This window comes from Medicago sativa, chromosome 6 (assembly GCF_051527215.1).
Source record: "Medicago sativa cultivar Bolivia chromosome 6, Bolivia_mono, whole genome shotgun sequence".
In the NCBI taxonomy this organism is placed as follows: Eukaryota; Viridiplantae; Streptophyta; class Magnoliopsida; order Fabales; family Fabaceae; genus Medicago; species Medicago sativa.
Window position 1 is genome coordinate 6,394,903 of NC_140754.1, and position 24,889 is coordinate 6,419,791.

At 36.1% G+C, this 24,889-nt stretch overlaps 4 protein-coding genes across 4 annotated transcripts; 2 read left to right on the forward strand and 2 right to left on the reverse strand.

Annotated features, from left to right (window-relative positions):
* Positions 1 to 1,341: 1,341 nt before the first annotated feature.
* Positions 1,342 to 7,821, forward strand: PCFS4 (PCF11P-similar protein 4). Its single transcript, XM_085720470.1, has 6 exons — positions 1,342 to 1,792; positions 3,880 to 3,981; positions 4,060 to 4,320; positions 4,765 to 6,072; positions 6,174 to 6,716; positions 7,330 to 7,821. Exons 1-6 carry the CDS (start codon positions 1,529 to 1,531, stop codon positions 7,372 to 7,374), a joined length of 2,523 nt encoding a protein of 840 aa, XP_085576596.1. The 5' UTR covers positions 1,342 to 1,528; the 3' UTR covers positions 7,375 to 7,821.
* Positions 7,822 to 9,844: 2,023 nt separating this feature from the next.
* On the reverse strand, positions 9,845 to 14,484 carry LOC146912385 (FBD-associated F-box protein At3g52670-like). The gene is made up of 4 exons (XM_085720716.1): positions 14,446 to 14,484; positions 13,297 to 14,173; positions 10,245 to 10,303; positions 9,845 to 10,157 (listed from the first exon to the last, which is right to left on the reverse strand). Exons 1-4 carry the CDS (start codon positions 14,482 to 14,484, stop codon positions 9,855 to 9,857), a joined length of 1,278 nt encoding a protein of 425 aa, XP_085576842.1. The 3' UTR covers positions 9,845 to 9,854.
* Positions 14,485 to 17,639: 3,155 nt separating this feature from the next.
* LOC146912386 (F-box/FBD/LRR-repeat protein At4g00160-like) lies at positions 17,640 to 19,291 on the reverse strand. Its single transcript, XM_085720717.1, has 3 exons — positions 19,250 to 19,291; positions 18,173 to 19,093; positions 17,640 to 18,085 (listed from the first exon to the last, which is right to left on the reverse strand). Exons 1-3 carry the CDS (start codon positions 19,289 to 19,291, stop codon positions 17,795 to 17,797), a joined length of 1,254 nt encoding a protein of 417 aa, XP_085576843.1. The 3' UTR covers positions 17,640 to 17,794.
* A 3,995-nt stretch (positions 19,292 to 23,286) lies between these two features.
* Positions 23,287 to 24,492, forward strand: LOC146912387 (uncharacterized). The gene has a single exon (XM_085720718.1). The coding sequence runs from the start codon at positions 23,287 to 23,289 to the stop codon at positions 24,490 to 24,492; it is 1,206 nt and encodes a 401-aa protein (XP_085576844.1).
* The last annotated feature ends 397 nt before the right edge of the window (positions 24,493 to 24,889 follow it).

Genomic DNA, 24,889 nt, shown 5'->3' on the forward strand with positions numbered 1-24,889 from the left:
TTAAGAATCAAAGCACAACATGAAGCAAAACAAACATAAGAAGCTGATATGTGGTTGCATATAAGAGAGAAAGAAATATATGGACTTAAGAATCAAAGCACAACATGAAGCAAAACAAACATAAGAAGCTGATATGTGGTTGCAGTAAGATGAAGAAAGAAGAAAGCAGATGAAAGAGTCGAATAAAACATCTGATATATATAGTCTAAGAGCTTAAGTATAATATTATTTGAAGCAATATGAAAAAAAAAATATATGACACAATAAAACCAAAATCAAGCAATATGATTGGTTCAACAAAACAAAATTGACACATGTTAAACCACCATTGGAGAAACTCTTTTTAATGACGTGATTCCTTTAGTCAATTAGAAAGTTGTTGTATCATCACTTTTTCAGGTACATAAATATTACATTGGCTTAGAATCTTCTTAATAAAGGCAAATTAATACTTTCGATTACATGAATCATATCGTAGCTTAGAAATTTCCATGATTAGACAAATTAATCCTTTTTTTTAAAAGATAGACAAATTCATACATGATTAGCGAAAATGAGTGCGGCAAATAATCAACTCTTCAGTTAAGGTAATAAAATTGTTCGTGGTAGAGTAAAAAAAATACATTTTGCGTAGTTAAACTTTGTTGACCAAATAAAATTAAAGATTGATCATTTCATACCTTTTTTTGTAAAAACAAAATTTGGAATATAAAAAAAGTATAAACAAAATTTGAAGCACTAAAAAACCAAAAAATAAGATGTAACAAAGATGCGATATAATTGGCTCAACAACACAATAATGACACATGTTAAAATATCATTCGATATAAAATTTTAACTGATGTATTGAGAAATAATTTAGAAATTTGACTACTAACTATAATTATTCAATAACAAAACAATAAATTTTTAAACTAATTTTAGGCTACTAATTTTCGCTTACCAACTAATTAAGCATATATAACATTAAATGATATCACATTAAATGATGCTTAGAATAGAGAGGTGACATGTGTACTTTAGAAAAAAAATAACGCAAATATATATAATAGAGATTGACTCACTTACAAGATCGTGTGTTCGATTCTTGTCATCCATGAGAAAATTTCTTGAGATCCTTTATGATCCTAATGACTCACATACACTTTTTTTCTTTTTATAAAAAATTAATTATATTAATTAAACAAAAAAAAAAGTTACTTATATCCTATGACAATAATTTCATTTTTTTAATTTTATTTTAAAGATGTGTAAAAGTAAAACCTCTAAAATTAAAAAAAAAAGTTTGTAAGAAAATATTTATATTTTTATATTAAAGAAAATATATCTACTTCATCACTCACAAATACACAATCAAATGCATTCTTTGCGTTTTGCGTTTTCCTTTGAACAATTGAAGAATTCATTTTGAAACTCTTTCTCATATAAACCGTTTCAAAACCCTTAATGTTTCATTTTCCCCCAAATTCAGAACCCTAACCCTAATTTCTCTCTCAATTTTCCCAATTTCTCAATTTCACACCCCACCATGAGCAATGAGATTGTTCAAAAGCCTCCACCATCAATCCTCGTTGGTCGATTCAAGGCTTTGTTGAATCAACGTCGTGAAGAAGATCCTCGGTTGAGAAATTCGCAACCTTCAACAGAAGAAATTGTTCAGATTTACGAGCTTTTGTTGTCTGAACTCACGTGTAATGTTAAACCTATCATCACTGATCTTACTATCATTGCTGAACAACATCGTAATCATGCTAAAGGAATCGCTTTTGCTATTTGCAACCGTATTGTTGAGGTTTTTGTTTTTTACACCCCCTTTTGTAAAATTCCACACCATTGTTCAGATTAAGAGTTATTGTTGTTTTCATTGTTGTGAATTCAATTGTTGTCTATTTCTTTGTTCTATTTGTTTTTTACTTTATCAATTTAGTTTATTGCTATTCGATAGGAAAAAGTTTCGATTTTTAGTTCATTTCATTTGATGGGTTTCACAGTTTTGGCGATTTTTTTTATTTAATTTAATTGATTAATAATTGTTTATTTGGGAATTGGAAATTGAAAGTAATGATTTTTTTGAGGTAATTGTGATTGTGTTAAACCAATTAGTAGCATCTGGGCAATTGAAAATGATAAGGATTACATGGCATATAACTATTATATAACTATAACTAATAATGAACGATGCTGTCAAATACCGGCTATAGCGTAGCGGAATTTGAACAAACTACTATCGTTTTGCGATTAGCTTTTTAGTTAAAGTGTTGTCAAATAGCAGCACTAATCCTATAGCAGCACTGTAGCATAGAGGAATTTGAACAAACCACCGTTTTCCGCGATTTGTGATTGATAACATTGTTAACAGATGGTAAAATTTAGAGATTCAAGTAAGTATACTTAACCATTAACACAATTGAGTACTTAAAAATCGATTTTTGGAACCAATGAAAGTGAAATAGTTAGTGTATCAATGGTGGATTATAGAAGCCAGGGCACATAATTTCGTTTAATAATAATGGGGTTTATGGCCTATGGTGGATATAATAGGAATTAGGAATTCAGGACGATGATGGCTTGCACAACCATGTTGTACTGCCTTGGTGGCAATTTGACAACACTGAAAATACTATAATATATCTAATTTTTAAAGGATTTAGACAAACATTTCATCTGAAACGGGAATTCGTTATTGTGCTTTTGCTGAAATGATTAAGTCTTTTGGCAACCTGCTCAAGTTGGAATACAGTATTCCAAATCCTCACAGCTTATCATCTGAGTTTTTGTGCGTGTATGCATGCGTGTTATATGAGTTACCTGGGTTTTAGGTTGCTTGTAGTTGAAATAAATGAGAATGAACAAGGCTGCAATTGAATGCTAAACAATTTCCTGAATAAATTGAATGATTTTGGAACATTAGCGTATACTTGCTTGGAGTAAATATTAGGTTAAGTATATTAGTCTTGCATCACACATATTAACTATTGATAATCCAGCTTACTTCATATATATTTCATGCCTATGTTAATATGTTATTTTGTAGCTATATTTATAGCTTAGTATATTTGCTGTTATTGTTTTTAGACAAGCTGTTAACCAAGGTTGTGTACTTATGCTAGAAGATTGTTGGGTTGCTGGTGTCATGTCATCTAACTGACTGTTAGGTCAATTTGATAGAATTCTATCTATTATATATCTTGATTCTGTGTATATTCTTTTCATCACTTTTGCATTACAGAATAACCTAACATATTCTTACCAGTTCGCGTTCTCTCCCAGGCCTCATCACCACTTATCATTTTCTATAAATACCTATAATGCCAATTTTCAATCCTCTTACTACATAACACACTTTTATCATTTACATACAAAGTAACTAGTACATAGTTTGCTTTATCTTTGTCAACATTGGCAATCTCAGAGGCAGAATAATATAAAATTGTTTAATTATGATACTGATGCCTCTTCTTATTAAGTTTATACGGGCATAGTTTGCTCGTACCAATGAGAAATAAGTTTGATTCTTTGTTGGAAAAATCATACAGGGACTCTTACAAAAGTATTGGTTCTTAACCTAACCTCGTATCAATTTTGATTTTAGAGATTTATCGTCACTAATCTCTGGGAACTTTGTAAGAATTGGTTAAAGGATTCGGTAAATAACTGTGCAGTAAAGCATTTTATAGTTGTCCAAAACCCATAACTCATCATGCAAAATGTTGTCACTGACATGCCACTAAGTTTAGTGTGGAGACTGGAGGAGAGTGATTCCTTTTTCTTTTCTATTTCATTTACTATCTAGTTAATAGTGTGTAGTATAAAATCAACGTCTATTATTATTCGAATCTCCGCTATTTGTATGGTCTCCAATTGTTTATTTTTTTTCAGGTGTCTGCAGATCAAAAGCTTCCTTCACTCTATCTCTTGGACAGTATTGTGAAGAATGTTGGCCAGGAATATGTTCGATACTTCTCACCGCGTCTACCCGAAGTAGGTTATTGTAATTTGATTGAATTCCTAAATGATTTAATTCTGTTATTGAAACTTATAGTTCTATTGTCTGCCTAGGTTTTCTGCGTGGCATACAGACAAGTTGATCCAAGTTTACATTCTGCTATGCGACATCTCTTTGGTACCTGGTCAAAAGTCTTCCCTCCTTCTGTCTTACGGAAGATTGACGTGGAATTGCAATTTTCTAAACCAGTTAATAATCAACCATCAGGCGTTAATTCCCTTAGGGCTTCTGAATCTCCTCGACCAACTCATGGGATACATGTTAACCCAAGATACGTAAGACAAATAGAACACTCTACTTCAGTTATTGATAGTGTAAGTTTTTTTTCCCTTCAAATCTGTACTCCTTACAAAATATTTTGGATGGAACTGCATCTCATTTAGTTGCGGATTTAATAAGGATGTGTTTGGCATCAATAATTTACATATATTCAGAAAGAAAAAAAGAAAAAGAAACTGATTGCATGTAACCAGAACTCAATGTGATTTTTGTGGAAAATATCTTAATTTTGCGCAGATGCTCTGTGTCTCAGATTTTTTTTTCTTTCTAAAATCTTATGTCTTAAAATATTTTAATTTCTGTTGAGGCAGTGAGTCTTAGATGACATATTATATACTTCTATTTCCTTGTATTCAGTAAGGACTTTGTTCTACATGAAACTGGATTATGTTGTATCTGTTACTTCCCTCTAGCAACAGAGAACTCTTGCATACTACTATAAGATGTATTCTGACAGTGTGTTGGTTTCATCCTCACAGGTTGCAGGTGAAAGGTTAGACTCAACAGGAACTGTTGGAAATGCAAATTTCGGTCTTCTTGCTAGTAAGATTAATCAATTTGTCCCAAGTAGGGTTGGAAGATCTTCGTCACCACCAAGAATTGGACTTGATAGGCATATGCCCTCATATATGGATGAATATTTAGCTGACAATTCTACTGGTAGGACAGTTGAGAGAGAATCTCCCCATCATGCTGTTGATTATGGCCTCGTTAAAGGATTAGGTAGAGAAGAAGAGTTGAGTGAGTGGTCGCGAAAGCCGTTTTCTGGTGATAGTCGGAAGAGATTTCAAACTTCTATGACATATAGCCTTAGTAACGGACAACCACGTCAAAATCCAAGAGCACTAATTGATGCCTATGGTAGTGACAAAAGCCAAGAAACTTCTGGCAGTAAGCCTTTGTTAGTTGAGCGGCTGGATAGAAATGGTATGGATAAGGTTATGACAACATCATGGCAGAATACTGAAGAGGAGGAGTTCGATTGGGAAGATATGAGTCCTGCAGTAGTAGACCATGGTAGAAGTAATGGTTTCCTGCAACCAACTATCGGTTTCTCATCAGAAAAGCCTGTTACTGTTGCAGCCAATGCAACTTCTTCAGTGTCAAGGGTGTTTCCTGGTCTCAATTCAAATATTGAGTACCGTCCACCAGTTTTGCCTGCAGCTTTTGAAATGAGGCACTCCGTAAATGTGCATGCTCCACGTCCTCCCAGCATAACTCCTATATTTCCATCGAAGAATCCTGTTAGGAATCCATTCGAATCAATAAATGCCAATAGTACCATTGTGAGTCATGGTCTAATTAATAGACCTTTTCCTGTGCATGAACAATCGTTGCACGGTGTTGAGAACAATGATATCAATAAAAGAAACCTGTATCAGCTACCTAATCAGCTTCCTGGTCTGATTTCATCTAACCCGCCAAACAGTGTACAAACACCGTCATTCCAGTTTTTTCCACCTCAGGATCCAGCGGCGTCACAATTTACTTATAGGCCATCTTTGCCAGGACATGGTCCTGCTATGAGTAACCCCCTGCCAAATGTACGACCTGTTATGCCACTCCCTTTGCCAGGCCAAAGAATCGGAAACAACTCTTTTCATTTCCAGGGAGGAGCTTTGCGACCTTTACCTCCACCTGGCCCACACGCTCCATCCCAGATGCCACCTCATCCCAATCCTAGTCCATTTGTACCAAGCCAACAGCCAACTGTTGGATATTCTAATTTGATTAATTCACTCATGGCCCAAGGTGTAATCTCATTGGCTAATCAAGCCCCTTCACAGGTAACGAAATCTATCCTAAGTTTTTTTTTTTTTAAATTCCCATTTTCCTTCCATTTTTGACTTGCTTGCGAACCAACTTTGTAATTATATTATATTTGTAGGATTTTGTTGGCATTGAGTTTGATCCAGATACTCTGAAGGTTCGTCATGAATCTGCAATCAGTGCCTTATACGGTAATCTTCCTAGACAGTGCACAACTTGTGGCCTCCGATTCAAATCCCAAGACGAGCACAGCAGTCACATGGATTGGCATGTGACTAAGAACCGTATGTCTAAAAACCGTAAGCAGAAGCCCTCTCGTAAATGGTTTGTGAGTGAGACGATGTGGCTTAGTGGTGCAGAGGCATTGGGAGCCGAATCAGCTCCAGGTTTTTTGCCAACTGAGACCACTGAGGAAAAGAAAGATGATGAAGAGTTGGCTGTTCCGGCCGACGAGGACCAAAATACATGTGCATTATGTGGAGAACCTTTTGAGGAGTTTTACAGTGATGAAACGGAGGAGTGGATGTATAGAGGAGCTGTATACCTTAATGCGCCTAATGGAATAACAACAGGCATAGACAGGTCACAGTTAGGCCCCATTATTCATGCTAAATGCAGATCTGAATCTACCCCGTCTGAAGATTTTGTGATGGACGAAGGGGTATGTGTTTCTCATATTACTTATCTATGCATTTGTATTGTTTTTGTTCTACTTTAAGTGTTTAACTCATTGACCAGCATTGAACTATATTTTTTCGCAACTATATGTTTTTACTTATGTCTTTAACTCTTTGACAAACATTGAACTAACTTTCTTTTGCAACTATATGTTTTTACTCAAGTCTTTAATTCATTGACCAGCATTGAACTAGATTTATTCGCAACTTTATTTTTTTACTTTCCCAATGGTAAAACGTGTTTTTGCGGGAGAGATCCAGAATTCGGCAGTCATGTTATTCTTTTGGTGATTTCTCTTCAAGTGAGAATCAATCCATTATATCGTAAATTGCACATTTTGGCTGAAATGCAAATGCAGTGTCTTGTTTTTTTCCGCCGCCTTCTATGTCATGTTTTGCAAATGTGGATATCATGGTTCACAATAGATTGCAACACTAGGCGTGGTAATTTATGCTCGAACAACACATCGATGTTAAAAAAATTGCAAACTGCGTGCCTATTTAATCACTGCTAACTTCACATGATGTTATGATTTCCAGTGCTGATGTTTTTCGAGCAGCAAATATTTATTATTTTGTTTCCCTCTTTCTATGCAGGGCACCTATGAAGAAGGCAGTCAAAGAAAACGAATGCGGAGCTGACTAAAGTAGTCCATTTTTGTCCACTGTAACTTATGAGTTTCGGATTAATGTATGCTTTTACATTTTTTTTTAGAAGTAGAGCAGAATCTTCTGAAATACGTGGCCTCTTGCCTAAATTATGTACATGTATAGGTGCTCCTGTGTAACATCTATAGTTTATTGCAGTCAAAAGGTTACATTTAACCTGCAAATTTTCAGTTCCTTACCTTTACTGTCCCCAAAAAATCTTTTAAAATTGTCATTTCTTTTACATTATTTCTGGGATGGAGCAGTAATTACTGGGGACATGGCAAAGGATCCATGAGCATTTACAAAGGATCCATGAGCATTTACTGTTTGAATTGTTGTATCCAATATAAATGGTGCATTGATGAATGGATGAGAATACTACAGATATTTGATGTTTTTTTCCTTCTAATAATATTTCTGCTAGACATTTTATTTTAATGTCATTGGCTCTTTCTATAAATCATTTAATTGCTTTTTGCTATATTGTTTTGTTGTTCCAAGTTCTCAATGATCTGTTTTGTTGTTCCAAGTTCTCAATGTTTATTTTCAACTTAGAAAACAGTGGTTTATGTTACACTAATCCTTAACACTTTGTCCTTAAAAAAGAGATTAAATTAATACGTTGTACCATATTAGTCCCTAGTCTCTACAATATTGACAAAACAGGACAAATTAGTTCGAAAATAGTACTATCTTAAACATGAGCCAAGCTATTGCAAAGCGAAAGATCACAAAAAAAATATAAATGAATCTATTCATCAAATAAGTGGTGATTATATAGGAACATGATAACTTAACTTGTCATGATCCTTTTATCTTGACTGACCGACCTACAAACTTATAGGCTCAAATGTATTTGATTCCATTTTTTTTTTTTTTACATAGATGAAATGACAAACATCAAATGATACACACTGCGAGGTTCGGGGTTTGAACTCATGTACAATTCCCAATCTAACAATATTGACATTGCTGGTTGAATTAGATCTTACGGACTGAATCCACACCTTTCTCCGGACGTTGTTTCATTATGTAGCTTTAATTTTCTATTTTTATGCGTCAATTTTCTATTTTATATGCATTTATTGTTCGGTGCTATCGCAGAATATTAGATTTCAACACAATAATTGAGGCAATTAACTTAAAAACCGATTAAGTAGAACGAATTAGGTAGTTCACATAAGTTATAAACAAATTAATTAATAGTAAAAATTACTTAGAAGCAAAAGATCGCTCAATTATAATCTTAAAAATGAAATTTAATCAAAAGTTACCACTTTTTAATTTATATCATAAGAACTTAAAAGACATGTACCAACGTCGTCCAGTAAAAAATCATCAAGTGACATATGTATGCCTATTTTATAACCACTTTGAAAATCAATTACTAAGAGTCTGTTTGAAACACTTTCCAAAAACTCTTTTTTAGTTTTTAAAAACTTGAAAATTTAAAATTTGTTTGCTAAACTATTTTTAAAATTACAGTTTTGGAAACTATTTTGAATATTTTAGTTTTGAGACTAAAAAACTAAAACATGTAAAATGATAACTATTGTGAAAAGATGACTTGTATATTTCAAAAACTGAAAACAAAAATTATTTCAAACAGACCCTAAATCCTCCATTCTTATTGTAAGAAACTCATTTGAAAATCACTGAATGAAGTGAATATCATTCTCAGTAGTCTAATCTTCTAAGTTGCAACAACAACAACAACCAAGTTTTATCCCATTAAGTAAGGTCGGCTACATGAATTTGACTATTTGACTCAAGTATCAGTGGAGGAAGCAATAAAAACGTCTCTTCGTGATGAAGTTCAGAAAAACCGCATGAGGTGGAGACTGGATGCCAAAGGTGGTTATAGTGTTCTTTCCTGCTATCAATGTTGTCTGAAAAAGTTTATGAATGTCTCAGCATAGAAGGTTAATGAGGACTGGAAATTATCTTGGAGCGTTCCAAAACATGAACGCAATTCAATCGATTCAGGAAGTTCTTTTGCATATCTCGCGGCAACTTTTTCACGACAATAGAAACACCGCAGTTTGGTAAAGCAAAGTTGAAAGTCCTGCTAAGGTTGTCTATAAAGGGAAAATGTTGATAGAAGAATGGATGGAAGCTAAAGTAATGGGCAGAAGCACAGGATCGATAGGTATGGTAAATCCTCAACTCTGGAATGTCACAAGCTCCTTATAATGCCAACATATTTCAGTAACAAGCACAATAAAACAACTCTGATAACAAATAAGACTCGGAACAATTCTCAGTTTCAATGCGGTAGAGCAAAATAAAATTAAAAGCATGGATCCAAACAAAATCAATATCGAGCCACAATGCTTGCACAAGAAGGCCAAGCCTGTCCAATCATTGTGCAATAGAGTAAATACAATTTTACTTCTAATTGATGCCTCCATAGGTGGCTTTTCTCACTTCCATAGGCATCAATTAGAAAGTAAATAAAAACACTGATAATTCTAGTAAACATACTTAAATTCAAATTCAAATGAAATTTTACATTTTGGAGATATCCTTCGATAGGAGGACAATTCTTCTCTAATTTGATTTATTTCCAAAAGCATTTCATCTGAGGAGCCAATAGCAACGCCGATTCTCATGTCTTGTAAGAGACTCGCATTCTGCAAAATATATTTTGCAAATCGAAGATCATTTACTGAGCCATCAAAGTTTAGAATGGTACATGATCTGAGGTGTGACAAAACACATTCAAGAACTGAAATTGGGCATTTGCATTCCTTGGACGAGCTGGTCTTCGTCCACTATCAAAAGGATAAAAAATAACAATTATCAAAATATATGAAAACAAAATAGAACAAACAAACAAACAAATATACTACTCAACAAACCTTTTTAATATAAAGAATTTGAAGCTTGGGAGAATGGCGGAGAAGTTCTACTACATGTTGTGAAAGTGACTCAAAATTGGAGTTTGGAGGCCAAAATTGATGTTTGCTGAAAGTACAAATCGGTGGCCGATTTGGAAAATCGGTGGCCGATTTTGGCTGCCTTTTGGGAGGCTTTCTGTTCGGGAAAAATCGGTGGCCGATTTGGAAAATCGGTGGCCGATTTCGCGTGCTGTTATTTTTCAGAAACGTATTTTTGGGCCAGATTTGTTACAATTTTATGGGAGTTTCTTTTACTATAAATATAGACCTTGTATCAGACTATTTTGAGAGAGATAGAGGGGGCTGAAACAAGGGTTTAGAAATCAAACTAGGGTTTGTATAGAGTTTGTCTCTTGGCAACAAACTAGGGTTTGAAGGTTGATTCACCTTGGGAAACACTATTAGGATTGAGTCTCTTGGTTACGGGAAGAGGCTGGGATTTGGGTAGAATTAGGCGGGAGACTTATTCTTGTAACCCATTGAAATCTCTTTTGTAACGTTACTCATCATATAGTGGAACGGAAGGCTGCTCTCTCCCCCAGACTAGGTCAATTTGGACCGAACTGGGTAAACAGATTCTTTTGTGTTCTCTCTGCTTTTCTCTCGCTGTTTTTCTACTTTTGCTTGTTTAATTGCAATTCACTTTGATATTGGTTGCTTAATTATCCCTTGCTCCACACATCAAGTTTGTTATTGGTGTGTTTTCTCATCGAATCCGCAACAATTGGCGCCCACCGTGGGGCAAAGGTCAAAGGATAATCAAGTATCATGGGTTCAAAGTGGGATATTGAGAAGTTTACCGGCGATAACGATTTTGGGTTATGGAAGGTAAAGATGGAAGCGGTCTTAATACAGCAGAAGTGTGAGAAAGCTTTGAAGGGTGAAGGTTCGTTACCGGTCACCATGACACGAGCGGAGAAGACCGAGATGGTGGACAAGGCCAGGAGTGCCATTGTCTTGTGCCTCGGAGATAAAGTTTTGAGAGAAGTAGCAAAGGAACCAACCGCGGCATCGATGTGGGCAAAGTTGGAATCTTTGTATATGACAAAGTCTTTGGCTCATCGGCAATTCCTAAAGCAACAACTCTACTCATTCAAGATGGTGGAGTCAAAGGCCATCATGGAGCAACTTACGGAGTTCAACAAAATCCTTGATGACTTGGAGAATATTGAGGTGAATCTTGAGGATGAAGATAAAGCTATACTCTTGTTGTGTGCTCTACCTAGATCTTTTGAATCGTTTAAAGATACCATGCTCTATGGAAAAGAAGGCACTGTTACCTTGGAAGAAGTTCAAGCGGCTTTGAGAACCAAGGAGTTGACTAAGTCGAAGGACTTGAGAGTTGATGAAAACGGGGAAGTCCTAAGTGTTTCAAGAGGGAATGGTGGAGGTAGAGGTAACCGGGGAAAGAGTAGTAACAAGACAAAGTTTAAATGCTTTAAGTGTAACAAGATGGGTCACTTCAAGAAGGATTGTCCGGAGATTGGTAATTCCGTACAAATTGTCTCTGAGGGTTATGAAGATGCAGGTGCTTTGATGGTGTGCTGTTTAGAGGATGAAGGTGATGTTTCTCACCTTGGGGGTGATGCCTGGTAGAGCGGTGATCGTCTGGAGAGACGTTAAACACTCAACATCAGCCTGGAGAGGCGGTGGTAAGAATACTCAACATCAGCCTGGAGAGGCGGTGGTAAGAATACTCATGATCTACCGGTTGAGGTGGAGGTTCAAGGAAGACATAGTGGGATGTACTCATTTGCTAGTTGAGAGGTTGGAAGCTCAGCTTTAGGTGAAGTTGAACACACCGGGAGTGGTACGACTATGGAGGACCTTGGGTGCTATGCTCTAGTGGTGAGCAAGGGTTTTCTTCATGAAGACGGAAGGCATTCCGGAGGTTGAAGAATGTATAGCACGGCTTGTGGAATTACCCTAAAAGTCCAAGGGTGATCGGATGCAAGGTGATCTTCAAGGAAGCGGGAGATGTCTCGTATTGAAGAGGTATGGTGTAGTCTTGTAGAACTACCTGAAATTCCTAGTGTAGTTTGGATACAAGGATCTTCGAGAAGGCGGAAGACATTCCGATGGCTGAAGAGGTTAAGGTGTGTACTTGTGGAACTACCTAAAATTCCTTGAGTAGTTTGGACACAAGGATCTTCAAAGGGGCGGAAGGCATTCCGATGATTGAAGAGATTAAGGTGTAAACTTGTGGAGCTACTTGGTGTAGTGGGAAGCAAGGGAAAGAGCAGCAAGGTGTTGATGTTAAATGGGCATCATCACTAATTTGGAGTCAAGGTGGAGATTGTTGTGAAAGTGACTCAAAATTGGAGTTTGGAGGCCAAAATTGATGTTTGCTGAAAGTACAAATCGGTGGCCGATTTGGAAAATCGGTGGCCGATTTTGGCTGCCTTTTGGGAGGCTTTCTGTTCGGGAAAAATCGGTGGCCGATTTGGAAAATCGGTGGCCGATTTCGCGTGCTGTTATTTTTCAGAAACGTATTTTTGGGCCAGATTTGTTACAATTTTATGGGAGTTTCTTTTACTATAAATATAGACCTTGTATCAGACTATTTTGAGAGAGATAGAGGGGGCTGAAACAAGGGTTTAGAAATCAAACTAGGGTTTGTATAGAGTTTGTCTCTTGGCAACAAACTAGGGTTTGAAGGTTGATTCACCTTGGGAAACACTATTAGGATTGAGTCTCTTGGTTACGGGAAGAGGCTGGGATTTGGGTAGAATTAGGCGGGAGACTTATTCTTGTAACCCATTGAAATCTCTTTTGTAACGTTACTCATCATATAGTGGAACGGAAGGCTGCTCTCTCCCCCAGACTAGGTCAATTTGGACCGAACTGGGTAAACAGATTCTTTTGTGTTCTCTCTTCTTTTCTCTCGCTGTTTTTCTACTTTTGCTTGTTTAATTGCAATTCACTTTGATATTGGTTGCTTAATTATCCCTTGCTCCACACATCAAGTTTGTTATTGGTGTGTTTTCTCATCGAATCCGCAACACTACACAATCCCAATTATGAAACGTGAAATAACAAAACTCTAGTTCAATATGAATTAAGTTTGAAAACATCGGAATGACATTAAAAGAGGCCTCTTCAAAACAAAATCTTGTGATAATGCGTAGAAACACGACATTATCAATACCATTAAAGGGTGCATCCAATGCATTGACACGGGCTCTAACCAATTTAGGCAAGGTCACGGATTTAAACCCTTCTTTTGGTACATTCTCACTAAGTATATTGATATACTCAACATGTAAATCTTCTAGAATAGGACAAGCATTGAGAAAATTTATATAATCATTCAAATTTTCAAAATGAACATATTCCAAAATTAGGGTTTTGAGTGATGGAAGATCAACACATGAAGTATCTTTTTCAACAGTTAACCTTTCAAGTTTGAGAACAACAAGGGTTTGGGAGATGAAAATATTGGGCTTCAAGGTGTGGTAATATAGAGTGAGATGAATTTCCTCTATACTACGTTGTTTTGTGGCTTCTAGCCATTTTGTCACATTAAATTTACCATTTTGCTTGTGGTCTTCAAAAGGACACTTGAGGCGAAACATTTTGAGGGGTTGGTTGGTTGCACGAGGAGAGAGCAGGATAGTATCCACAATGCGACAGAAGCGAAGGAAGGTGTCATAATCTTTGGTGGTTTCATCTTCAAAGCGAAGAACGGGTAGTGAACAACATAGCTTGCTCCAGCGTTTCGAAAGAACGGTTGTAGTGAAAGAGAGTTTTGTTGGGAGAAAACAGAGAATTTGATGCAATAACTCATCCGGTAAATCACTGATTCTATCGACCAAATTGTTTCCATCATTATTAAGTGTCTGCTGTGAACCAGAAGACCTTTGACACAAAGTCAGATCATCATAGCATACCTAAAACCACAAGATAAAATATTTTTGATTAGTTTCCTATAAATAAAATCTATGATCATTAGATACCGCTACTATAATTTACTTAAAAAGATAAAAAAATAAGCTACAGAAATCACAAATATCTGGTTGTTTATAGTGAACCATCCAATTATCAAACATATTGGTTTTAACAAAACAATTAGAAAACCCTAAAAACATTAACTCACGCTAAAACAAAAAATACAGAAGAAGCAATAAACCTAACAAAGAGTGTAATACATGCAGAAATTAACCTCAACTGAAGAAGTTGAAAGAAGCCTCTTTTTCTCCATCGATGCTCGCTCCCTTCTTTTCTTCATCGGCAAGGCAAACATCTTCTCTCAATTGTCAAACCGAGTTGGTACTATTTATATTAAAATAACTAACAAAGGTAAGGCCCAAAGGTTCTCCACGCATCCTTCTTCTCATGTGTCCTCCAATATTCTAAAAATACTATCGTTTGGATTATATAATCCGAAAAAATCACTTGCAGTCGTATATCCAAACAAGTTAAAAATCATTTTTTAAAGTGACTTTGATTATGCTAAACAAACACAAAATACCTTTTGGTTTTCTATGAAATCGCTAGAAAATAATCTCTAAAAGTATATATTACATATTAAAAAAGTAAGTGATTTTAAACAAGTGATTTTTTTATTTGTACACAAATATATTAAAGGGATGGAGCCAGAAATTTAGCTTGGGGGGGACCGGTGTCCAAAGTATAATTTAGCAAAGATTTTTTTTAAATGAACAATATATACAAGATATTTAAGGAATTACAAGATATATTTAAAATTAATATATATCCAAAATTTAAGAAATTTTAACAATATAAGAAAGTTGAGTACCTTGATGTTTTTCAGAGCATGCCGAGACTAAAACAATATTTGAAAAGTACAAAATAAAATTAGGAAACAACTAAAATTCAAACATAGAAGGATGCAATAGTGACCAATGAATCGTTGGTAGTTGTTGAGAGTGAGCATACAAAATTGCAGAAATGATTCAATATTTCAAAAGCGAAATTGCAATGCGGAATCACAAATTGAAGTTCTGTTAAGGATTGTGATTCTTCTAATAATTGTAGAAAAAACTCTACTTTGTTTTACGGTGTCGAAGATCTTTGTTAAGGATTAATGCAATTAAGCATAGAAACTTAGGGGTTTAAGGCTCAATATATTGAGTCAAAAAAAAGGTCAATATACAATGCACAAAAGATAAATATTGAGACAAAAAAATATTATAGCATATTAGTATAGTTTTTTTTTTTCAAAGTTCGGGGGAGATCTTGGCCTCTGCTGATCCTCCTTCTACCTCTATCTTTGTATTAAAGTGATTTTTGTAACAAAATTATGATGAAGAACACTTAAAAATTCTAATAACTTTTCATTTTAGAGTCAAAAAATTAACAAATTCTAAACAAACACTTTTTTTTTTATCAAGTAGCCTATAGTGACTAGAAATTTACCTTTAAGATGAATAAATTGGGTGTTTAGAGTTCGAACCTCGGCCCCTGCATATATGATGCAATGTCCTTACAACTGACTTAAATTCACAGGGACACTAACCAAACACTTAAAAATGACTAAAGTGATTTTTTTTCCTTATGAAAAATCCAAAACAAATGAACCTTTAATCTATAAATGATTAAATATTAAAATCGTTTTTTTTATAACGTGTAGCAAACGATTAAAGTCTTAAGAGCATCCATAATTGAGACACCCTTTTTTAGTACTTAAATGGGTCCCACATGTATACATCACTCATTTATAATTTTTAATAGTTGTACATAATAAGCACCAATTCCTCAAATCCAACATCTCACACAAATTTCTGTACCAGCAGCGTCACAATTTACTTATAGGGCCACTTTGCCACGACATGCCCCCCGCCAAATGCACGACCTGTTATGCCACTTCCTATGCCAGACCAAAGAATCGGAAACAACTCTATGCGACCTTTACCTCCAGCTGGCCCACGTCCGATTCCTGGTCCTAATGTGTCAAGCCAACATCCAACTGTTGGGAGTCAAGTGAGCTCCAGGTTTTTTGCCAACCGAGACCACCAAAGAAAAGAAAGATGAAGAATTTGCAGTTCCTGCTGACGAGGATCAAAATACATGTGCATTATATGGAGAACCTTTTGACGTGTTTTATAGTGATGAAACAGAGGATTGGATGTGTAGAGGAGCTGTATACCTTAATGCGCTTAATGGAATAACAACAGGCATGGACAGGTCGCAGTTAGGCCCCATTATTCATGCTAAATGCAGATCTTAATCTACCCCGTCTGAAAACTTTGCGATATATGAAGGGGTAGTGTGTCTATTTAATCTCTGATAACTTCGCGTGATGTTATTATTTCAAGTGGATTTTTGCCTGTGCTGATGTTCTTCAAGCAGCAAATATTTATTCTTTTGTTTTCATCTTTGTATGCAGGGCACCTATGAAGAAGGCCGTCAAAGAAAACAAATGCGGAGCTGATTAAACTAGTCCGATTATGTCCACTGTAACTTACGAGTTCCGGATTAATGTATGCCTTTACATTTTTTTAGAGTAGAGCAGAATTTTCTGAAATGCATGGCCTCTTGCCTAAATTATGTTCATGTATAGTTGCTCTTGTGTAACAGGCATATTTTATTGCAATCAAAAGGTTACATGCATTTATTGTTTGAAGTGTAATGTGGATGCTTCGTTTTCAACAATCTTCAATAGAGTATGAATTGGTGTACGTACAAGAGATGAAATAGGGTTTTTTGTTGGGCTAAAACGATGTCGCCAAAACCTATTTTTTCCTTTCCCATAGGCGAAGCGAGCATGCTACTTTCTGCAATTCATTGGGTCAGAGAGCTTGGATTTGATTATGTGATTTTCTCTACAGACTCCAAGATTGTAGCTAATGCTTATAATAGTACTTTGCAAGATGTACTAAGTTCGGTTTTGTTATTAGGAAGTATCGTCACATAGTTGAGTCTAGTGTTTACAACTCTCATGTTGAGTTCTCTAAAAGAGAAGCTAATGTGGTTGCTCATCATCTTGCTAAGGCAATTATATATAGTGCTAGCTCTCAAGTTTATTTTGATATCCCTACATGTATTTTGATACAATATAAATTTGACTAAAGGGTAAATAGTCATTTTGTTTGTTCCACAAAATACCTAATCAGATTCAAGTTGTATGAATTCTAAATTTGAAAGCTAGTGAATTTTAAGCAGCACATTGCAATTGATTCATATATATTACTCATCTCTAAAACTCCAACACTAGAAACAGTTTCAGAGAAGTTGAACAGAACAATTATGTTTAAAAATTGAAGGGAAAAAGCAAAAGCAAAACTAAATGATAAACACACAGAATGAATCATATAAAAATCTGAAAGAACTAACAATAACAGAAGGAACAAGGCAACTCAAAATGGATGCTTAATGGAAAATATCAAAACCTCAAGAAAAAAAAACTTAACCATGAAGTTTATTAAATAATATCTTGCCTACACAGAATCAAAACAAAGGAAGAGGGAGAGAGTTTGAATATGTTATCCAAACTATCAAACTAAAAGTTTGCATATTAGACTAGAAAGTAAATAAAAACACTGATAATCCTAGTTATCATACTTAAAGTCAAATGATATTTTACATTTTGGAGATATCCTTGGATAGGAACATAATTCCATCTGATTTATTTCCAAAAGCATTCCATCTGAGGAGCCAACAGCAACGCCGATTGTCATGTCTCGTAAGAGACTCGCATTCTGCAAAATATATTTTGCAAATCGAAGATCATTTTCCGAGCCATCAAAGTTTAAAATGGTACATGATCTGAGGTGTGACAAAACACATTCAAGAACCGAAATTGGACATTTCCATTCCTTGGATGATCTGGTCTTCTTCCACTGTCAAAAGGATTAAAAATAACATTTATCAAAATAAATGAAGAAAAAAAAGAACAAAGAAACAAACAAATATGCTACTCAACAAACCTTTTTAATATAAAGAATTTGAAGCTTGGGAGAATGGCGGAGAAGTTCTACTACACCATCCCAATAATGATATGTGAAATAACCAAACACTAGTTCAATATGAATTAAGTTTGAAAACATTGGAATGACATTTAAAGAAGTCTCTTTAAACCAAAATGTGTAAATGCGTAGAAACTCGACATTATCAATACCATAAAAGAGAGCATCGACACTGGCTCTAACCAATTTAGGCAAGGTGAAGGATTTAAGCACTTCTTCCGGTACATTCTCCCTAAGTGTATTGATATACTCAACATTTAAATCTTCTAGGATAGGACAAGCATTGAGAAAATTTATATAATCATTCCAATTTTTAAAATAAACATATTCCAAAGTTAGGGTTTTGAGTGATGGAAGATCAACACATGAAGTATTCTTTCCAACAATTACCCTTTCAAGTTTGAGAACAACAAGGGTTTGGAAGATGAAAATATTGGGCTTCAAGGTTTGGTAACATAAAGAGAGATAAACTTCCTCTACACTACGCTGTTTTGTGGTTTCTAGCCATTTTGCCACATTAAATGGACCATTTTGATTGGTGTCAAAACGACACTTGACGCCAAACATTTTGAGTGGTTGGTTTGTTGCACGAGGAGAGAGCAGGATAGTATTAACCATGCGACAGAAGCGAAAGAAGGTGTCATGGTATCTGGTTGTTTCATCTTCGAAGCGAAGAACAGGTAGTGAATAGCATAGTCCCGTCCACCGTTTCGAGAGAACTGTTGTGGTAAAAGAGAGTTTTGTTGGGAGAAAACAAAGAATGTGATGCAATAACTCATCCGGTAAATCACTGATTCTATCGACCAAATTGTTTCCATCATTATTAAGTGTCTGCTGTGAACCAGAAGACCTCTGACACAAACTCAGATCATCAAAGCGTACCTAAAGCCACAATATAAATGAAATCTAGGATTATCAGATAAACCCTAAAAAAAAAATCACGCTAAAACAGCAACAGAAAAATAATAAATAGGCGTAAACAAAAAATGCAGAAGAAGCAATAAACCTAACAAGAGTGTAATACAAGCGGAAATTAACCTCAATTGAAGAAGAAGCTGAAAGAATCATCTCTTTTTCCATCGATCCTCGCTCACACCTATCTCCCAATTATCAAATCTAGATGCTACTATTTATATTAAAAGCCCTATCAAAGGTAAGGCCCAAAGGTTCACTACAATTTTATTTAAGAGCCATAATATATAATTGTTTTTTGACAAAAATAAACAATATTCATTCATTAAAATTGATAGAGCATATCGATACACTATGTCATACCCCAAATTTTGACCATTTGAACCTGCATTCATACACCGACACGTGTCTTTTAAACCCGACTAATCTCAGCCTTTTTCGACGAAAATTCGGCAGGGAGGTATTTTAAAATACCTCATATTTGGTTCCGAGTCGGACCCTCTTCTCTCAATTTTCATTTTTTATTTAAAATTTCTTTTAGTTAATTAATTTTAAATTCATTTTAAATTTTTATTTCTTTTATATTTTCTTATCTCGTTTTTGTTTGTTTTTTTTAGTCCTTTTATTTTTATTTTTTATTTATTAATATTATTGTTTTTTTGTCAAAAGAAACCTTGTCCAAAAATATCTATCACAGCTCATTCAACAGCCTGTCGTGTCCCCTTTGAACCAAGCCAGGGCAGTATCTGTTGCTGCTTTAACATACCCAATGTCTCAATCCCTCTCTATAAGATAGCACCTGCAGCACACAAGAAAAGGAGGGAGAATTTTCCAGCAAAGAACACAAAAACAATTCCACAGTCACAAATTTCTCCACACAAAATTCGATCCAAACCCAATCTCATTCAAAACCAACACAACACAGCAGTCACTCAAAACACCAAATTCACAATCCAATCGTAAATCAATCCACAACTGTACATCACAGCCAACACTGGTTCAAACCAAAACCATAACCCATCACACAAACACACACACGCTGCTACACACCAATAACTAAACCGTAACAAAACAGCCCCTCAAACCCAACACAAAATCCGTAATTCAAACCACAAACCCATCAAAGGTAGTTTTCTTAACTGTTAGATCTAGGGCTAAATATTTATATTTTCGAAATTTTCAGTAAAAAAAAATAAGTAGAAGAGGGTAAGAGGGTTTGAAAACCGAAAAAAATATAAAAAAAGGGTTTCCAGCGGCGGCGCCGCCACTTTGGATGGCCGGCCACCGCGCCGGAAACCCCACCGCCTCCTTACCTCCACCGGCGAGAGAAGGAAGATGAGAGAAGGGAGAGAGATCGGTTAGAAAGAAAAAGAAGAGAGAGAATGGGAAAGTTAAAATGAATGAAAATTATATACTCCCTCAAACCGGTTCGGTTCTCCTGGACCCGACCCAGGCTTGAACCGAACCGGCCCCCAGAACTGCACCCTTGGCCCAATCTCCCCCTTTTAATTCCTGCACCCCCCATTATACTGCTCACACTCCCCTGCATCTCATGTTTTTATTTCTTTCATGCATTTTAATTTCTTTAGCATTTTTATTTTAATTCTCATGCATTTTTATTTTATTTTCGCATTGCATTCTATTATCTACTATTATCATATGCATATTTAAATTTTGTCATTAATATACACACCTCAATCCAGAGTGCTCTGGTCCTAAAATAACTGTTAATATTATATTATTCTCCAGAACAATCTGGTCCTTGTTTAATTAAATTAATCCAGAGTGCTCTGGTCCCAAAACCAACTGTTAATATTATATTTCTGATTATATAATCATTCTCCAGAGTATTCTGGTCCGTGTTAAAATAACCTCATATTTCAGCTTAGCATTATTTTTTCTCATTCTGCTTATATAATTTTCATATCAATATTCAAAACAACAAAAACATTCAAATCACAAAAATATTTTCATAAACAAACCTTGATCCTAGATCAAGCGATCGTCTTTTTATTTTATTTTCTTAAATCAAACATCAATCAATGTAATGCTACTTTGAGTGATTTTGCTTTCAATATAAAAAAAACACAAACAAATTCTCATTTGTCATTTGGCTTTCATCTTAAAACCTTTTTTTTTTCAAAAGCATTAAAAAACACTCAACCAATCAAACGACAGTTTCTACCCCGAACTACGAGGTTTTGATCCCTCACGGGTACGTAGGCAAAGGACATGCGCCCTTCCAAATCAATAAAAATGCAGATAAATTAGGTCTCTATTTTCTTTCATCATTTCAAAATTCCATTTTTTTAAGCAAGCAAGTTTATAGCACAAAAGTTAAATAAAATCAAGAGGTTCTCGTAGAGTACTACGAATATTTAGGGTGCCTAACACCTTCCCTAATATAACCAACCCCCGAACCCTTAATCCCTAAAAAATGTGGTATTTGAACCTTTTTCCACTTTCCTTTGAAAAGAATTAAATGTTCAGTCGTGAAATCAAAAAGGGGTCTTTGACCGTCCGAAAAATGACGCGACAGAAATGGCGACTTCACTGGGGACTAAAAGTAAGAGGGTTGAGCCTAACTTGGCTTTATTTAAATTTTGTGCCATAAACTTGCTAAAAAAATTTTTAAATAAAAAGATGGAAATCCATGTATATTTGTTCTTCTTTCTTCTTTCTAATGTGAGTGGTGAGATAAGCTCTATACCCGAGCTTGAGGGAAAATTAAGATAGGACGGTGGTATAATCATATTGCTTAGCCAAGAGTGAATTTTGGTTTTGTCACATGTGATAACCCCACTCAACTCAGGGATCTTGGAAACATACTATGTAGGCATAAGTATTCGTGTTTGACATGTTATTTTCAAGTGACTGCTAAAAGTTGAGAACCTTTAGTTACCTTTAACCCATCTTGGCCTTTTAGGACTTAGTGCGGTGGCTAATCATGAGTAATCTTGGTTTAGTTGATACGCGATAATACACTCAGACGAGACTTTCTTACGAACTTTGTTGGACCGGAAGTATTTCCGCAACCCGACGACATTCGAAAGTGGTTGACAACTCTGGGAACTTGGTAGAACCCATGATACAAGTGCAAATTAAACCATAGTCCTTACCAAATTGCGTTGTTATCCTTGGCTCCAACATATGGACTTAAACCTCACCACATTTTCACTGTTTATGTAGCATAATCATGCATACATGCATACATGTATAAAAGCTTTTCTCATCAAAACATCGAAGGACTTAGATAAATTTTTGTAAGCATCAGAGATATTCTACCTTGTAAAGATGAACACCAAGAAATACAAACTTTAAAAATCTTAACTAAGCTTTTGGCTTTTGTTAAGAACTTCTTCTTTGGTTTCATTCTTACCTTTTGAAAATAGAACCGTTTGCAATATCTTTACAAATTTTCAAATGAAAACAATCTGCGATGTTTACAATTCACCTTGACAAAGCCTTCGATAACAAAAAAATTGTACATTTTTTGCATATGCATTTCATACATCATGTGCATTTCATTAGATTCAAATTCAAAGTCTCACACCATTTTCTTTTCTGTAAAAGGTCAACTCATATCAAACAAAGTGGCCCGACATACTCAGAGCAGACCTACTCGCATTCATCGCACTCGAGCTTACGTCAGAAGAAGGATGTCATCCACAGAACAAGAAAATGTTGAGCTTAGAGGGGAAGTTGATCGTCTAAAGCTTGAGTTGGAGAAGCTATCAATCATGAAGGACGTTATAATGGCTGAAAGGGAACAAGCAGTGGCCTCCGAGCCAATTCCTAACGGAGTCGTCTCCGCTACGGCTGAGGGTACTTCGCAGCCAATCGCCACTGCTGCAGCATCTGCTGGAATTTCGCAATCTCTTGAGGTGGGTTGCTCATCAGGTGACCTGTACAATCAAAGTTTCCATCCTCCGGGTCCTGAAAGATTTACTTTTAACCCTCTATATGACATGCCAAAAGGTTACCCATGGGGTATGCCACGTATGCCTAACGAAGGTCTTCGTCTCGGGGCTAATGAAATCCCATTTCCTTACGTTCAACAGTTTCCCCAGGCCACTGTAACACAAGCAGGACCTGCTGTCCATTCAACTCAGCAAGAGGAATGACATATTAATCATTCGGGTAGTGTACTGGGAGACGATCGAATGGTTAACCTGGAAGAGAAATTGGAAGCAGTACAGAAAGAGCTGAGGAACATTCGTCGCAAGGAGGCGTTTAATCAGAATGTGCATGATCTTTGTCTGGTCCCAGACGTGGTGATACCGCATAAATTCATAACACCAACTTTCGAGAAATACACGGGAGAAACTTGCCCACAAATGCACTTAACCATGTACGTAAGGAAGATGACGACTCACAAGAAAGACGAGCCCCTGCTTATCCATTGTTTTCAGGACAGTCTGGCTGGTCCTGCACATACTTGGTACATGAATCTGAAGAGTGCTACTTCTTTTGAGGAACTGGCAGACGCTTTCCTCCAGCAGTATAAATACAACTCATTTCTGGCACCTAACAGGAAAGAGCTGCAATCCATGTCCCAGGGGCATAAAGAGTCATTCAAGGAATATGCTCAGCGTTTCATTCAAAAATCTGCTCAAATCCGTCCATCTTTGGATGAAAAGGAGTTATCCGATCTTTTCTATGAAACTTTGAGCCCTTTCTACTCGAAGAAGATGCTGGCATGTGCTTCGCAAAAGTTTACCGACATGGTAGACATGGGAGTACGCATTGAAGATTGGGTCCGAAAGGGACATATGGCTAAGGAAAGCGGTTCATCAAGCGGTTCATCAGATGGTAATAGGAGGTTTGGAAATGGGTATCCGAGGAAGCATAATCAAGAGGTCGGCATGGTAGCCCAGGGCGGATCTCAGCCTGTGTATTCAAATTACCCTTACGTTGCTAACATCGCACCACAAAGGCAACAAAGGCCTCAGGGACCTCCGCCGTATTATCCACCTCTGTACCAACAAAACTATCAACCGCATAACCATCAACACCCGTACTACCCTCCGCCACCTCAACATCAACAACGTCCTCAAGCTCAACAACAGCCTCGCCCTCCTAGAAACCATTTCCCTCCTATACCTATGTTGTATAAGGATTTGTTACCCTCCCTACTTACAAGAAATCTGGTGCAACTCAGGCCTCTCCCTCGCATGCAAAATCCTCTACCTGCATGGTACCGTGCCGACCACACCTGCGAATTCCATCAAGGGGCACCGGGGCACGACATTGAACATTGTTTGGCTCTTAAGGATGAGGTCCAAAAACTAATTCAGAGCAAGGAGTTATCCTTCACAGACCCGGATCCAAATGTGCAAGTCAATCCGCTACCAAATCATAATATCTAGTGTTTGTGACACATGGAATGGCCAGCCGCAGTCGGATCGTCATCGATATTTCCTTCCGCTACTCAATTGTTCAAGAAATATGTTTGCGTGTTGCTTTATGTTTTTTCTTCTTCGAAAAAAATCCTTTCGTCCCGCTCGAGACTTAAGTGAACTTATGTAGGCTTTTTGCTTCATGTATTTCCCATTATTAATAAAAAGATCATCTTGATCCCAACTTTGTTTTTATTTCTTGTGCTTTCTGGAATAATGGTAATACAAAAAAAAAACCAAAATTATTTTCTCCACATATCTGCATAATCATAATGTTTATATCAATAAGAAAATCATGCATTATTAAACCCAATGAGCACTTAAACCCTGTACACTCTCTCGACTTTGAGTTCCTTGTATCTAAGGC